This window comes from Monodelphis domestica, chromosome 1 (genome assembly GCF_027887165.1).
Source record: "Monodelphis domestica isolate mMonDom1 chromosome 1, mMonDom1.pri, whole genome shotgun sequence".
Classification (NCBI taxonomy): Eukaryota; Metazoa; Chordata; class Mammalia; order Didelphimorphia; family Didelphidae; genus Monodelphis; species Monodelphis domestica.
The window spans coordinates 164,432,099-164,448,752 of record NC_077227.1 but is presented as its reverse complement, the minus strand read 5'-3'; the positions used below and the strand labels follow the sequence as shown (position 1 = coordinate 164,448,752).

The following is a 16,654-nucleotide window of genomic DNA, read 5'->3' as shown; positions in this document are numbered from 1 at the left end:
ACCCAGCTGAGATAAAGGAAATAAGTCAACCGTGCTTCTTAACAACTAACATAGATGCCAAAAAGTCTCTAAATTAAAGTTTACATATTCTATTCATAGAGAAATTTCTAGAGTCTTTATTCATACACTATTTATACACTATTTACCCTTACTATATAGTTCATTCTATCAAATTAAATTATCTCACTTTTAAATCCTAAACAAATATAAAGAGTAACTTAGAAAGAGAAGGGGTATGCTGAAATAAAATCATTGATAGCAATGAGAAAGGAAAAACTAAAACCATGAAAAACAGACACAAGAATTCTAAAAGTGCAGCAGTCTGGGTCATGAACATTGTTCTTTGCAACTCTATAGTTCCTGATGGCATCATTGCATTACAGCACAATGTAATCATTGCCTTCATTTTCTGCTTCTACTTCCTATCCTCTCATTCATTCCTCAAACTTTTGCAATCTGGCTTCCAACTTCATTGCTCAGTGGAAACTGTCCTCTCCAAAAATATCAGGAAACTCTTAATTGCCAAATTTGATTATCAGTTCTATTTTCAATGTCTCATCTTTCTTGACATCTTTCTTGATATAGTATCTGATGCTATGGACCACCCTCTATTCTTGGATGCTCTCTCCTCTCTGGGTTTTCATGACACTATTCTCTCCTGGTTCTTTTCCTATCTATCTGACTACTACTCACTTTTTATTGTTCTTAAGTTATTTTATGATCCCCTAACAATGGGTCTGTTCCATGACTCTTTCCTGGGGCTATTTCTCTACTTCTATAATCTCTATAATCTCTCTCATGGTGATATTATTAACTACTATTGATTTAATTACTATGTCCAGGAAGAAGATTGAGAATAGACATACAACTCCAATTGCCTATTGAACATTTTAAACTGTATGACCCAGAAATACCTCAAACTCAAGATGTCTAAATCAGAACTCCCAAATCTATCCTCCTTATGAACTTTCCTGCTACCTTTAAAGGTGCTACCCTCCTACCAGGCAAAATTTGCAACTAGAGTATCTCCTTCAAATCCTCACTCTCATTCTCATCTCATATAACCAATCTTAGTTGCCATATCTTATCTCTTCTATCCCCATGATATTTCTCATATCTATTTCCTTTTCTTTACTTAGAGACACTATCTTTGTTCAGATTCTTATCAATTCTCATTGGGACCATTGCCACCATTTCAGAGTTTGTTTTCACAACTTAAGACTTTCCACTACCAAATTGATTTTCCTATAGTACATATGTCTGACTATATTATTCCTTTATTCAATAAACTACTGTAGTTTTCTATTACCCCAAAGATGAGCTATAAACCCCTGTGTTTGACATCTAAATACTGCAGAAACTGTCTTCAGAGTACTTTTCAAGTCTTATTGTATATTTCACCTCCTTCATATACTGGCATTCTGGCTTTCTTTTTCTTCTGCATCTGCAAGATGCCATTTTCCAGTTCTGTGCCTTTGTTCTGCTTTATTTGCAGAATGTTCTTATTCCTTACCTCAACTTCTGAGAATCTCCAGTTTCTTTTGAGACTCAGTTTAAATGACATCTGCTATATAACAGTTTTCCCATCCTCCTTTCTATCAGTTCCAAGTGCCTTTCGATCACAATTGCTTTGTAAATATTTTTAGATATGTTAGATAAAACTATCTTTATAGCTATATACATATGCATATATAGCAATATATGTACATATTTAGATATGTTAATATAATTATATGCACAGATACATATATAATATCAGTATTTATATGACTATATGCAGCTATACAGAGATAAGTATAATTATACTTATTCTCATATCTTCATGTGTTTATATATAGATATTGACATATATACATGTTGTCCACCCCTCCCTACCCTGTTAGATTATAAATTCTGTAAGTTTCATTGTTTCACTAAGGATTTGTATCCCCAGATCCTCGCATATCATCTGGCACTTACAATACACTTAAAAATTGCTCACTGACCGATCAACATTCATAATGAAGCCTTCACTAGGAAAAGTTTAAGTTGAATTTAGATAATACTTTTTTGAGAAAATCCAGGAATTGTAAAATATTTTGGGAAATAATTCTCCACAGAAACTTATTTTTCAGAGTTTTTAAATAGTTTTACATTATAAAGAAATAAAGCGGGCAGCTGGGTAGTTCAGTGGATTGAGAGCCAGGCTTAGAGATGGGAGATCCTAGGTTCAAATCTGGCCTCAGACACTTCCCAGCTGTGTGACCCTGGGCAAGTCACTTAACCCATTGCCTAGCCCTTACTGCTCTTCTGCCTTAGAGCCAATACACAGTATTGATTCCAAGACGGAAGGTAAGGGTTTAATAAAAAGAAAAGAAAAGAAATAAACTCTCAACTATCTAGAAAAATTGACTATCTAGAAGAGCTTACTTCCTGACAGTTCCAGATGGTCAAAGTTTTACTAGGCATCATTTGCACACTATTTATTTCCATTTGACTTACATATTGTTGTGCAATTTTCTTTCATTTTGCCAGTCATATTTGTCCTATCTTCCTACTTTCAACTTACTAAGGGAAAGAACAATCCCTCTATGCTAGTATCTGAATCATCAAGTGTGGCTAGGAAATCAGGGTGCTATTATTAAAAAAGGATTAACCTATGTATCTGCCTAGGACAAAGCTTACCTTTGCATAGAATATAGGATTTACATTTTAGGAGTATAACTATACTGGCTGATATTTCATTTGCATTTTAGAACTATATTATTTTACCAATTTCAGATGTTCCAAACAGGAACCAATCAATTATCAGATGGCAAATTTCTTGAAAGCAGAGAGTGTTTCTTTTATTCTCTCCACTTCCTTTCTCTTTCTTTCCCCACAGAGGGCATCCAAAGAGGAAATGTGTGAATGACACAATAGACAAAGAGAAAATCTAGTTTCAAATCCTGGATCTACCATGTCCTAGTATTTTGACCTGGGTATGTTAGATAAGGCCTGCAATATAAATAATAATGACAATAATATCCCTTACCGACGTTATAGAGTTGTTTTAAGGAGAGAATTAGGTAATATATATATATATATATATGGAAACAAATTCAAAGAGTTTTTGTTATTAAATGGCTAAATACAAATTCAGCTTCAAATTCAGAGAAGGGCTATAATCCTCCATTTATCCTTTGTAAAATGGGAATGATAAAAATAATAATAATAATATATATATATACTTCCTATGTTATAGAGTTGTTGTAAGGATAGAATTAGATAATATACTTTTAGAAACTTAAATTCAAAAGGCTATTATTATTATCATTTTATTAGGTCTCAAAAATATCACTGGAGTAGTTGGCCACCAAGCACATCATGAATATGAGTTTAAAGTAGCATCATAAAAATAAAAAGTCAAAACTTATGGATTTAGCTAAGCAAAAGAAATTTAGATGGAAATCTTCAAAACTTCCAAAAGAAAGCAGAATTTCAAATGTCATAAATCATAAATTAATCCAAAGGAAAGTGTTACTAAAAGCAGAAGCAGATAGAGGTTCTGAAAAGAAAAAAAAAAGTCACATTGAAGGCACTTACAAAAATATATAGTAACCAAAAGAGAAGTCTTATACTATCTGTTGCTTTCCTGCTATCAGAATAAACTTAAATAAGGTAGTCTTTCTCTCAGAATGCCAGGGAATATTAGAATTATAAATAGACTGCATACACTTTCAGTGGCATAGAACTAGATGATGTCCTGGCTCTATAAGATGATCAGGTGTTCAAAAAGTGTGCAGTAAAGTGTGGACAGAATGCAGATACCATTTACCATGATGTTCCAATGCCACAATGTAATGAATGAAAGGGTTGCTATGGTTGTATAACCCAAGGGAAAGAATGACTAGTCTAAGCAACTGGTATGGGCAAAGACAACTGGCTTTAAAGTCATACCACCTAGGTATTAATCTTTATATGTTCCATAATACTGGTGTGACCATAAGGCAAATCCCTTCTTCTTTGAATCTCAATTTCCTTTTCTATAAAATGAGTTTTATTAATGATTCCTCAAGTCCCTTTTAGCTATAAACCATTTGATTCTTTTATCCTACCATCCATAGGCACAAAAGTGTTTGATCAATATAGGAATCCAGATATATATGAATAAATTTAAAGTCTATAAAGTTAGAGATTAGAATTGAGTTGATCTTACTATAATAGCAACAACTGGAAACAACACATCAGTAGCATGGAAGAACCAAAATGTAAATAGAAGATGAAGTGATCAGGCACAGGCTATGTGTACCAAGATGAGCAGTGGATTCAAGGAATGTTCCAGTTCCATTCAACCCTGAGACTTGGACTAAAGCAGGGAGAATGACTAAGTAGAATAAGATATGAACTAAGGCATGATAAGAAAAGCTAGATGGTATCAAAATATTAATTGGGTCAAGGAGACAGGCTAGGAAAGATCAAGATTAAGACCAAAGTAGATCATTAGAATTAACAGATGTTCTCAAAGGAAAAGGATGACACTTGTAGGTATTGATCAAGAGAGGAGTAGTTTTGAATATCATCAAATTCTGAGCAGAAAGAAGGATCATAACATTCAGCTGAAGTAAACTGGGGCCAGAATCTGGGATCTGGGCTTGGCTGAACATTTTGGATAGGAAGACATTTTTGAGTACGTACGCCAGGATTTCCAAAGTTGGATAGTTTAAAGGAGAGAAGGATCTAATGGAAAGAGTCAGACTTGGAAATTCAAAGGGCAGGAATCTAAAGGACTGCAGGAATTTGACAAGTGAAAAAGAGGATAGAGGTATTGACAATTCCATATTCCAGGTAAAGAACAGCATGAACAAGGTTTAGGATCAAGAGAGCACATGACAAATTCAGAAGCAGACTAGTTGGCTGGGACATAGGATCTGTGGATGAGAAAATATGAGACAAGATTGAATTTAAGAAGGTTGGACTTCACTTATTTAGGGGTAGGGGGAGAGGAAAAAAGCAAGTCATGAAACATTTTTGTACAGAGATTGACATGATCGCATATACTCAGGTTTATGCTGGCACTGCTATGAAGAATGAGATGGAGAGGTAGAGAAGGAAGGAAGTGAAGTCCTTTGGAGAAAGCTTGATAGTGGAAAGGACCTAAGAGATCATCTAGTCCGGGTGTTCTTAACCTATTTTTGTGTCATTGACTTATTTAACAATCTGGTGAATCAATTGACACTTTCTCTAAATAATGCTTTTAAATGCATAAGATAAAATGAATAATAATGCAAAAGAAGCTATTGTTATTGAAATATAGTTGTAATTTTTAAAAGTACATGGACCCCCATGTTAAGATCCCCTGAGGATACTAAGACCCAAAGCAGTTAAATGACTTGCCCAGTGTCAAAGCAGATTAAGTTCCCTGACCCTAACATACTGAAAGATTGTATAAGAAACAGGTAGACAGGTTATCCAGGATCTAAATTCGAATACAAAAGAGGTTGGATAACAAGAAAAGAGAGGACTAATAACAAAATTGATTGGATGTTGATATGAATGCTATTGAGGAAGGGGCTCCACCCATGTCCCTTGCCTAGGATGATAACAAAGGACAATTTTTAAGTGGATATTAGTCAGAGATTGAGGTAAGGAGGTACTCCTGACAAAAATAGAATAGCAAGGAGGAAAGAGTAGAGGACAAGCAATTCAAGCTATTTGCAATAATTAGTTTTAAGACTGAACTTGAAGCAATTATATTTGACAACCATTTAGCATCAACTATGTGCAAGGCATAATTTTGGACACTGGAGCAAGTAACTACAAAATTTTTTTGATTATCTACACTTAACAAATTCAAGTCATTGCACCCCTGCCCCTAACTACATCTCCCAGAATCCCTGAAGGGTAAGTTATATAACTTCCCTGCTACTCATAACTGAACTAGACAGAATTGGAGCTTATCTTACTGGTTTCTCAGGTAAAAAAACAAATAGAATACTTCTTTATCAAGCATAGGATTCGATCAATGGCATGGAGAGAAATATCCAGCATAATCACTATTTTTTCCAATCTTCATTTTGAAAACCCTATACTTAGAGATGTAAATATATCCCACATGGATCCCTGAGGAAGTTACTTCAGAATTTATCTACACATTTCCCAAAGCTTTTTGGAAAATATGGTCCAGGGAGTGAAATGCAGAAGTCCCTGGAGTCAAGTTCATTTTCTCCAGTATGGAGCCCTTGGTTATTACAACATTTTGTGAGCCAGGAATGTAACCTATCCACCTGCTAGGTTACAGCAAGTTACATCTGCTGGGAAGAGAAATATCTCCAGGCAAAGAAATTCTGAACCAGCTAGAGACTCATTTTTCTTGGGTTTGTTTCAGCAACAGCCCTTGGTTAATCTTTGAATGACTTTATAACCACTGAATTATAAAAACTCTCTAATGCAAAGATTCTTATTAGAGGCTCCACAGAGATCTAGAGATAGATTTCAGGAGTCCCATGACTTCGTGTTGAAAGAAATTATATCATTTTCACAAACCTCTCATTGAAATTAAGGATTTCCTTCAATTATGACTTAAAAAAAAATCTAAGAGCTCTAAAGACTTCACCAAACTGCCAAAGAATCCTTCACACACACACAGAACCCCTGGTCTAATACTATGAGAGTGGCTACATGTTTCTCTTGATATTTCATGGTCAGTTTCATGCCCTTGTGGAAAGGAAACTACTATGTTATTTTATTCCAAGGTGTGTTGACTATCAGATTGAGGAAAGTGGTGCTGAATAGGGACATGGGATATTTGCCCTGAGTTATCTTCAGGACCATCCCTGCTATATGATTTTAGTTCAAGCACCATCAAAATGCTGATCATGACCTACAGGTCATAGGAAGCTCCAGAAAGATAGCCCTACAGGTCATAGGAAGCTCCAGAAAGATAGCCCAACACTGGGTGCATTCTGGGCAGGGAGCACAAGGACACACCTAGAAAAGGAAACAAAAATAGTTTTAAAATAATAATGGGGGAAGCTAGGTGGCTTAGTGTATTAAGAGTCCAGTCCAGAGACAGGAGGTCCTGGGTTCGAATATGGCCTCAGACACTTCCTAGCTGTGTGACCCTGGATAAATCACTTAACCCCCATTGCCTAGCCCTTACTGCTCTTCTGTCTTGGAACCAACACACAGTATTGATCTCAAGAAATAAGATAAGGGTTTTTAATAATAATAATAATTTCTCCAGGGCTGCTATTAATGTTTAGGCAGATTTATCGAAGGAGTGAGAAAGCAGAATATAACAGAAAGTAGTAGAGGTCAATGCCTTTTTTTTCTCGGCCTTTAACTAGAAGACTAAGTACCTACAAAGAATAAAACAATCAGGTCCTGATAAAACAAATAAACTGAGGATCATGGTTCCTCAAAGCACAAGTATCTAAAATATCTCTGAATAGAGGCTAATCAGAAACCTGGGTTTGAAGACAGATACCAATTCAAGGAGAGGATATATAGGAATAAATCAGAGAGAGGGGATGGATTCAGAGAATATATGGAAGTGAAACTAAAGAAATGGATCAAAACCAGACAAGCAGCCAGAAGCCAGAATTCAAAGTCCAGTAGGAAATTAGGCTAAAAACAGGAGAATGGAAGTAGAAGTAAACTCAATGCATCAGCGATAAAGGAACCTTGAAACTGAGTGGGATAAAAATAGATGAGAGTTTTGGAGAAATCAAGTCCCTGCTAAAAAAAAAAAAGGCCCCAGCAACACTGAGGTTACTGAAAACAAACAGGTGGGGAGATAAAAGACTGATCTTTCATATATCCTTCTCAGTTTGTCCCAATTCCTTTTGGTGGGGACCAGAATGACAAGTAAAATCTCCAAGGAACTTGATTTCAGGATTCTTGTGGTATGATTTCACATTTCTATTTGCTAACGTCACAAGTCCTAACTGACTGGTCTTTGGCAGAATGCCTGGGGTTACTCATTAAGGAAAGGAGGCACCTATCCCTTCCCAGCACAAATGACTTGCCCTAAATCAGCCTGTAGAACCAGGCTCTCCCAGCTGAAAAGATGAGCTCTTTAAGCCAGCCAGATCATTATGTCGTCAATGAGGCTTTAGGGTGTTTAGTGGCCTGCTTTTTTCTTTCCCAGAGCAAAAATCAATTATACTTGCTTTTCTTCATAGTCCATAAAAACAGTCTTTTAAAAAGGTAAATAGAACTCATTTCTCACTATGGTCACTTCCCAAATATCCAGGAAGAAATGGAGAAGAAACCCACAGATCATCCAAAACACATTTTTAGCTTTCATCAACCTCATCAAACATTTATTAATCACTTACTATGTGCCAGATAGCTAGGTGGCACAGAGGATAGAGTGCCAGGACTAGAGTCAGGAGGACCTCAGTTCAACTCTTACCTCAGCCCCTTACTAGTTATATGACCCTGGACAAGTCACTTAACCCTTTTTGCCTCACTTTCCTCATCTATAAAATGAGCTAGGAAAGGAAATGGCAAACCACACCAGTGTCTTTGCCAAGAAAACCCCAAATAGGGTCATGAAGAGTCAGGTATGACTGAAATAACTGAACAATAAATGTGTGAGGCACTATACTAGTAATGGGCATACAAATAAAAGCAAAATTAAGCCCAACATGATAACCTACTCCTGTAATTTCCAGCTATTGAGTGGCTAAGATGGATGAACCATTTGTGCTTGGAAGTTCTGAGAAGCCAGTAGGGCTAAAGCCAATCAGATGTGCTAAGTGGCTAGCAGGCTGCCTGGGGAGGGAAGAACCAGACCAGACTGGAAAGAGTAACTCAAAACTCCCATGTCAGTGAACCAGGGGAACAGCCCATGAAGGGGAAAGAAGAGAAGCTAAGGGAAGGACAGAAGCAACAGTCTAATTACATGATAATTATTCTGGCTTTCCAGAAACAATGTGTCTAGTTTGACAGTTTTAAACATCTGTGGATTTAACAATTTTTTTTCTTTTTTATTTGTACATGCTTATAATTACCAGCAACTGGACAGAGGCTACTGGAATCCAGTTCTCTGTGTCCCAAATCTTCACTATTTATACTACTCCCATATTGGGAAGATGTATCTAGCCCAGAATCCTTTGGGTTCTGTGTGTGTGTGTGTGTGTGTGTGTGTGTGTGTGTGTGTGTGTATAAAGAGAAAGAGAGAAAGTTGTGTGATGTATTTTAATTTAAAATCCAAGAATTTTGTTTTTTTGTTGAAGATTGTATTTTTATAAAAATCCAAGATATTGATTTTGTTCGAGAAAATATCTTTAAGAAAGAAGCTTGAAACTCCTAAATCCAGAGAATGGATTGTTGCAGAAAGATGCAGAAAACCTACACTTCATCAAGAAGATCAAGAATGAACTTTGGATATGATTGATTGAACTGAACTTAGATTGAACATTTATTGTAAATGTATACATTTATGCCAAAAGGACTGCCCCTAATTTGGCTTTCTGTCAATGCATTAGAAGTGCATTTAGGATTACAAAATGATTATGTTAAATGATCAATGGGGAGACGTCTCCCAATGATCATCAGGGGGGATTGTGAATCTTGAAATTTCTCGGACTTGTGAATGTTAAAAATTTCCCCATCAGGAAATTCTCAATTGGAACAATTCCCTACTGGGAACATTCCAAATTTGGATGTGAGAACTCTACTTGGATCAGAAATGGGAGGACCTCTACTCCACCTGTACTTAGGACTGCTTTAGGGGGAAAAAAACTCCTTGCTAAACAATGAGGGTACTTGGGCCCATACTTATAGTGAGGCAAAAAGTTCTTTCAGCCATGCCTATTTTTAGAAGTAATACAAAGGGGTGCTAAGTACCTATTAAAGGTCAGGCAACTTGTAAACTTGCCAGGAGCAAAGAGATGAAAACTTATTCAGAAGTTTTTTCTGGTTCAAACTTACTAAAGGGATTAGTCAACCCAGCAGTGTTTTTTCTGATTCAAACTTACTAAAGGGATTAGTCGACCCAGCAGTGAATTCAGAATGGGCTGTCCTTTGGAAAACATCTACTGTGATTGGTAGATGGAAGAACTTAGGGGAGGTGACATAGGAGAAAACCCCCTATAAAAGAAAAAGCAGAATCTCTTGAAAAACAATCCTTTTGGGCAAATCCTTTTGGAGAATCTTTTGAATATCTCTGGAGGAGAGAAGCTCTTGGAGGACAATCTCTAAGGAGGTCTCGCTGGAGCTCCTCTGAGGGGACTCTGTCCCTCTGGAGGCTCTTGAGAGAGGCCCTTTGAAACAGTCTCTGGATGGAAGGCTCTTTGAGAAGGACTCTCTCTGGAACTCTCTCTGAGGAGACTCTGTCACTAGAATCCTTGCTTAGACAGACCTTGTGGTGAGTGATAAAAGACTGACTGACTGATCTCTCTCTTAAGACTCAGGTCTAGGCCATGTTGGCTTAAGGCCCTTCATACTTATTTCCTTTTTATCTCTTTCTCTCTTTTCTTTAATTCCTCATTGTATTATTAATTAAATTCTCTATAAAACCCAGTTGACTTGGGTATATTCATAATTGGGAATATTTCCCTGGCGACCACCTTATATTTGATTTAAAACCAAGACACTGTAGTGAAACATTTTCTGCGGTCACAAATTTACTCACCCACTCTTATATCTACTACAATTTATATCTTCAACTATTAACTGCCACAGTTTAAGGCAGAACAACTATTTTAAATATTACAGTGACCCAAAAGGCAAGTTACTTAATCCTTCTTGCCTCAGATCCTCACCTATAAAATGCACTGGAAATGGCAAAACTCTCCAGTGTCTTTGCCAGGAAAATCTCATGATCATGGGATCAGGATTAGACACAACTGAAATGATTCAATAACATATATACATATATATATACATAAGTATGTATGTGTGTATATATATATATATATATATATATATATATATATATATGGGAGCTTGAGTGGATATATATCCATAACACCTAAAGTATTTTCCTGCATTGAAGATGTTCTAAGCATGAGATAAACCAAAACTTCAAGTTATTTTCCCTGGGATTTTTGAGTGAGAGCCAGAGATTTCTAATAAAAGAGCCTGGCCCCTCTATTCAGAGGACTAGACCTGGCATAGATCCAGAACAGGGGGCCCCTAATCTCCAGATCAGGCACTTCTAAAATTTTAGATTGCAGAGATGATGCTGAACCAGACTGGTAGAAGATGTTTCCTAATCAGGGAGCTCCCTATGCCAACAAAATCACAGGTTGAGACTATGCAGATAGAAGCTGCCATCAGAGCAATATAGATATCAATTTCTTCGCCCTCTCTTTGTACCTCTTTGAAATCTGGCTTCCAATTTAATCATTCAACCAAAACTGTTCTCTTCAAAGTTACTAATAATCTGTTCATTGCCAGATCTAGTAATCTTTTCTCAGGCTTCATTCTTTCTGAGTTCTTTGTAGCTACTTCTCTCCCTTTCTCCTTAGTATTCTCTTCTATCTAGATTTTTGAGACACTGTTCTCTCCTAGTTCCTCTCCTATCTAGCTGACTACTCCTCTGCCTTCTTTGCTGGATCTTCATCCAGGTCACACCTGTTAATTATGGGGGTGTCCTGAGTCCCTTCTTTAATTCCTCCATAATACTTCATTTAGTGATCTCCTCAGCTCCTATGGTTTTAATTATTATCTCGATGCAGATGGCTCTCCTACTATCTACTAATCCAGTCCCATCTCTCCAGATTGTTGATCTTGAAACTCCAACTATTAGACATCACAAACCAAATGCACTTTTGACATCTTAAACTTAACATGCCCAAAACTGAACTCATCTTTCTCCCCAAACCCTTCTCCTCTTCCTAATTTTCTTATTATTAACAATTACGCCATCCTCTTAAAGTCACTCAGCTTAGGTATCATCCTTCCCTCCTCATTCTCTCACCTTCCCATATCTAGTTAGTTATCAAGACCTTTTCTTTCCACATTCCTAACATCTTCCCTCTGTTATTCCATTTCTTCTCAGTCATTGACATCACCCTAGTATAGGCCCTCATTATCTCACATATGGACTACAGAAATAAGCCTGTTGGTTGGTCTCCGTGCCTCAAGTCTTTCCATGTTTTCATCCCTCTATCCTTCACTCAGCCATCAAATTCATTTTCCGTGAGTTTCAGACTGACTATGTCACTACCCCATTCAGTAAATTCCAACAGTTTTCTATTATCTCCAAGATCACATATAAATCCTTGTTGGCTTTTAAATTCCTTTATAATTTAGTCCTTTCTTACCTTTCCAGTCTTCTTACAGTTCACTCCTCCATATTCTATAATCCAGTGACATTGGCCTCTTTGTTGTCCTTCAAACACAATACTCTACTTCCTGACCAAAAGCATTTTCTCTGGCTGTCCACCATGCTTTGGATCTTCTCTCTCTTCACCTCTGCCTCCTGGCTTCCCTAATATCTCAGCTAAAATCCTACTTTCTAAAAGAAATCTTTCCCAGTCCTAAATTATCCTAAATTTATCCTGCATATATTTTACATTATTTTAGTAACTGAATTTCAATATAATTAGTTTCCTTTGTGATCTATTTTATTTTAGACATTGTAAAACATCCTCTCCAGAAACCTCACCAGACTACCAAATGAGTCCATGACTCAGAAAAGGAGAAGCCATGATGTAGTAGGTAGTGCTTGGGCCACATCTTGAAAGAAAAGAGGGAATCGGTGAGGTAATAAGAGTAAGGAGGGAGTGCATTTCAAGCATAGGAAATAGCTAATGCAAATTCACTTGGAATGGGAGATGGAAATGTCACATTGGAGGAATAAAGAAAAGACTGACTTAGGGACAGAGCAGAGAGTTAAAGGGGAAGTAATTTCTTAGCTGGAAGAATAGTTGAGAACTGATGTAGGCTGAAACATCCTCAAACCCTGCCAAGTAGACTTAAACATACTAGTACTTCATATTTGGAGGAGCAAAGAGAGGACTGAAGGATTTATCAGGGATTTGCCTAATTTTAATCAGCTCCCTTTTATATATCCAGATAGAATTTAGGAAAAGACAAGATAAAAAAGGAAAAGCACAGACTTTAGATTCACAGAGTATGGGTTCAAATCCTGCCTTTGTCTTTTACTAATCAAATGCTAATCAAAATACTAATCAAAAGAACATGAAAACAATAACTGGTTGATTAGTATGGGGCTAGCTTTCAGAAAAGACATATGGTCTGCTTAGATTTAAAATTATGAGAAAACTCCTCACATACATAACCTAGAACCTTGGTTGGCAGTCCCTGCAGTTTTCCAGTCACACAAAACTAGGTTTAAACAAGGCTCAATTTCCACAATCACTACCTTCCTTATAGTCTGTGAAAAAAGAGCAAAATTTGACCAAAAGTTGCCCTGGGGTGTTTAACATATCATTAGCATCCCATTTACATTGCAATTTATTCCTCCCCACCCCAGGAGGCAAAAAGAATGAATCATGAACACAGACCAAAGTGGACCATTCTTACAAAAACAAAAAGGTAGATATTATTCTTCTATTCTTCCCATTTTATAAGGGCACACATCTAATTAGTGACTGAGTCATAAGGTCTTCCTGATGCCCATTCTAATGTTCTAACCATTAGTCCACCATTCAAAAATTCCTTTCTTAGACTTCTGCAAGCCAAACCTTAAACATTTGCCATATTGTGAACTGAGCTGTTACCCTTAAGAAAAAATGGATGCCTATAAATTATAACAGATCCTGCAGCAAAAAATAACTGGTCTTAACATATTCTCCTTCAAGGAAGTAGATTGAAAGACCAACAAATGCCAACAATAATACCCATTGGAATCTTTTTTTTCCCACTTGCATGATTCATACTCATTTGACAATCATCTTTTGAGTCTGCATATTTTTGTTTCCTTGATTTTTAAAGGAAAAGGGCAGCATTCTTCATTTGAACAGTACATACTGTATAAATGGAGATTTTGAACCCTAGACTTCATTCCCCAGAAGTCCTTGGTATTTCCGAGAATTCCCTATAATCTCTCCTGAGTCTCCACATTGGCAATATTACAATTGGTATTTAACTGACAGTAACGCATCCCATGCTCTCTTCCTTTGCAATGATGTAGCAAGTATAGTTGGTAAGCTAAGTGTGGGGATTTTAAATGGGCAAATCAGCCATGGGCACATGGTTTTTATTTTGTATCTTCTTTATTCCTTGATTTCTAATAATCCTTAATAAACCTCATGAAATATAATATTTTTATTATTAGAGATATAATTTTTGCACTACATTGAAAGAATAAAGTATGTGCCCCAAATGCAAAACCAGGTCCATAAGTACACAATGAGGAAACCAGGAAAGTTTGATCAACATCACACTCCCATGACTGTAACATTCTTTACACAAAGCAACCATTTGCTAATCTTGTTCTTACTATTCTCTATCTCTCAGGAGTAGGGACTAGTGTCATATAACATAGAGTTAAACCACACCTCACAGGGTCATATTGCTGCTAGAGGAGAAATCCAAATGGGAAATAAGTATTTTATCATTCTGTTGATGGAGCTAGGAATTGATGGACTCTTTTTGGGAAGTCATCTGGCAATATTCAGTAAGAAATTTAAAAAAAAACTGAACCCAGTTTCCTACTCCCTTACCCCACCCCATTTTTTGTAAAAGTATTTACTAAATTAAGTGCTTTGACCCAGTAATCCCACTAATTAAGGTTAAATCAAATGGAAATTGATAAAGTAGATCTGAGATGTTGTTGAAATATATATATCTATCTGTACAAAAATGCCCATGTGGCTTTATTTGTTATTGCAGTTTTCTATGTGTTCGTGACTAAATAAATTCAGGGATATAACTTAATGGAATATCACTTGTATCATTAAAAATATGAAGAATACAAAGAAATGCATAAAGATACATATAAAATTTTGCAAAGTAATCTGAACAAAAACATTGATACAACTAGTCAAAAAATAACAGAAGCAAAACTAATAACTACAAAATTGGAAAAGATCAGGTCACAGAGCAAAAGAAATGACGATAATTTTTTAGGCAAGGTAGAGTGTTTTATTTTCCTCTAGCAAACTATAAATAGCTTAACGTGGAATCTAGAAGTCCCCAAGCTTGTAGCCTAGGAAGATTAAATGAACCCCAGCTTACTTGGCATAAGGATGAAAGCTCCTGGTTTGATCTTGTCATATGAGAGTTCCTCCCCAGGGAAAGTCCTACTTTACTACCTCTCAGACTAACAATAGACTTTAAAATGTCAAATGACTCTCCTTGTCTCCAGAAGCCTTTCCCAGTATATCACACCCTCCTTCTAAGGATTGAACTCAGGACCTTCAGCTTGAGAGACTGACATGCTACCTACTGTGCCAAATCCTAAAGTCTTTTGTTAGTAAAATATTTATATGATGATATTTTTTAAAATTTGGAATAAAAATTATAATCAATTACCGAAGAAGGAATTAGACATCTCCAATCATCATTAGACATCTCTGTACCATTCCCATTAAGAGGTCAAAGGATAAGCAACCTTTTAAATCCTTAGTATCATAGACCAGATGGTATCAATAGAAGGCTCAGGCAGAGCAGAAGATATACAAAGAGAAACAATAGAAAACAAAAATTGAAATGATGAAGGAGGGACAAGAATGTACTTACATTAGTGTTACAGAGCTTGTATTGTCGGTAGGCACCAATGCACATAATCTCTATTGATCGGTGAGGCTGCGAGAAGCTGTGAGGCAGATGGTGAGATGGGCGGTGGGACCCTCCACCAGGGCTACTACTTACTTCCATGCCATGGTATAGACTCGAAGTTGCAGGAAATCCCTGGACACGGGATAAAGATGGCTGGTAAATTGAGGACTCTACAGACTGGAGTCTGGGCTGAGGGCTACGGTTGCCTTGGTAAAGATGCCTGCGTTGTACAGCAGCATTTGCTGGACGATTGTAATGGGAACTAGGGTCTGCTTCTCCATGGTATCTTCGATGCTGAGCTGTTTGTCTCTGTCTCCGAAGCCTTTGAGGAGGTTGTCCAGTGTCGGTCTGCAGTGGTAATATGTATGGGGCTTTCCCATAGCCATATTTTCCGGGGGCAATAGAACTTCTGTTCCTACTCCTAAAAAGAAACATAGAAAACAGTAACAAACTTCTGAACAAATTTTCAGAAAGCAGATCCACACTGCTACAGGGCAGCAGGGAGTGGGCAAAAGAGAAAGCTTCTTTGGTGGACTTCAGAGTCCTCATCAGTAAAATGAGTGAGTTTAACTCAATGTTCTCTAAAATCCCTGCTGTCCCTAAATCTATGACCTTAGATCATGGGACTTGTATTTACAAAAACTTGGGTTTATATCCTGCCTCAGATATGTACTAGAACCTAAGCAAATTGCTTAACTTTTCCGAGCTTTAGTTTGTTCATACCCTATCCAACTTTTTATGACCCTGTTTAGGGTTTTTGTAGTGAAGAATCACTGAAGTCATTTGCCATTTCCTTCTCCAGTTCATTTTACAGATGAGAAAACTGAGACAAACAGGGTTGAGTGACTTGCCCAGGGTCGCTCAGCTCTCAAGAGTCTCAGAAGAGATTTGAACTTGGAAAGATTAGTCTTCCTGACTTGAGGTTTGACTCTCTATCCACTGTACCACTTGGTTGCCTTAGTTTTCTTGTCTGTATATTGGACATAACAAT

General features: G+C 36.9%; 1 protein-coding gene across 1 annotated transcript in view; it reads right to left on the bottom strand.

Annotated features, from left to right (window-relative positions):
• Window positions 1–16,654, bottom strand: part of THSD4 (thrombospondin type 1 domain containing 4) — a 995,684-nt gene that overhangs the window by 773,293 nt on the left and 205,737 nt on the right. The window contains exon 5 of the mRNA XM_007479653.3: window positions 15,625–16,084. Coding sequence (XP_007479715.2) covers window positions 15,625–16,084 — 460 coding nt within the window. The remainder of the gene's footprint in view (window positions 1–15,624; window positions 16,085–16,654) is intronic.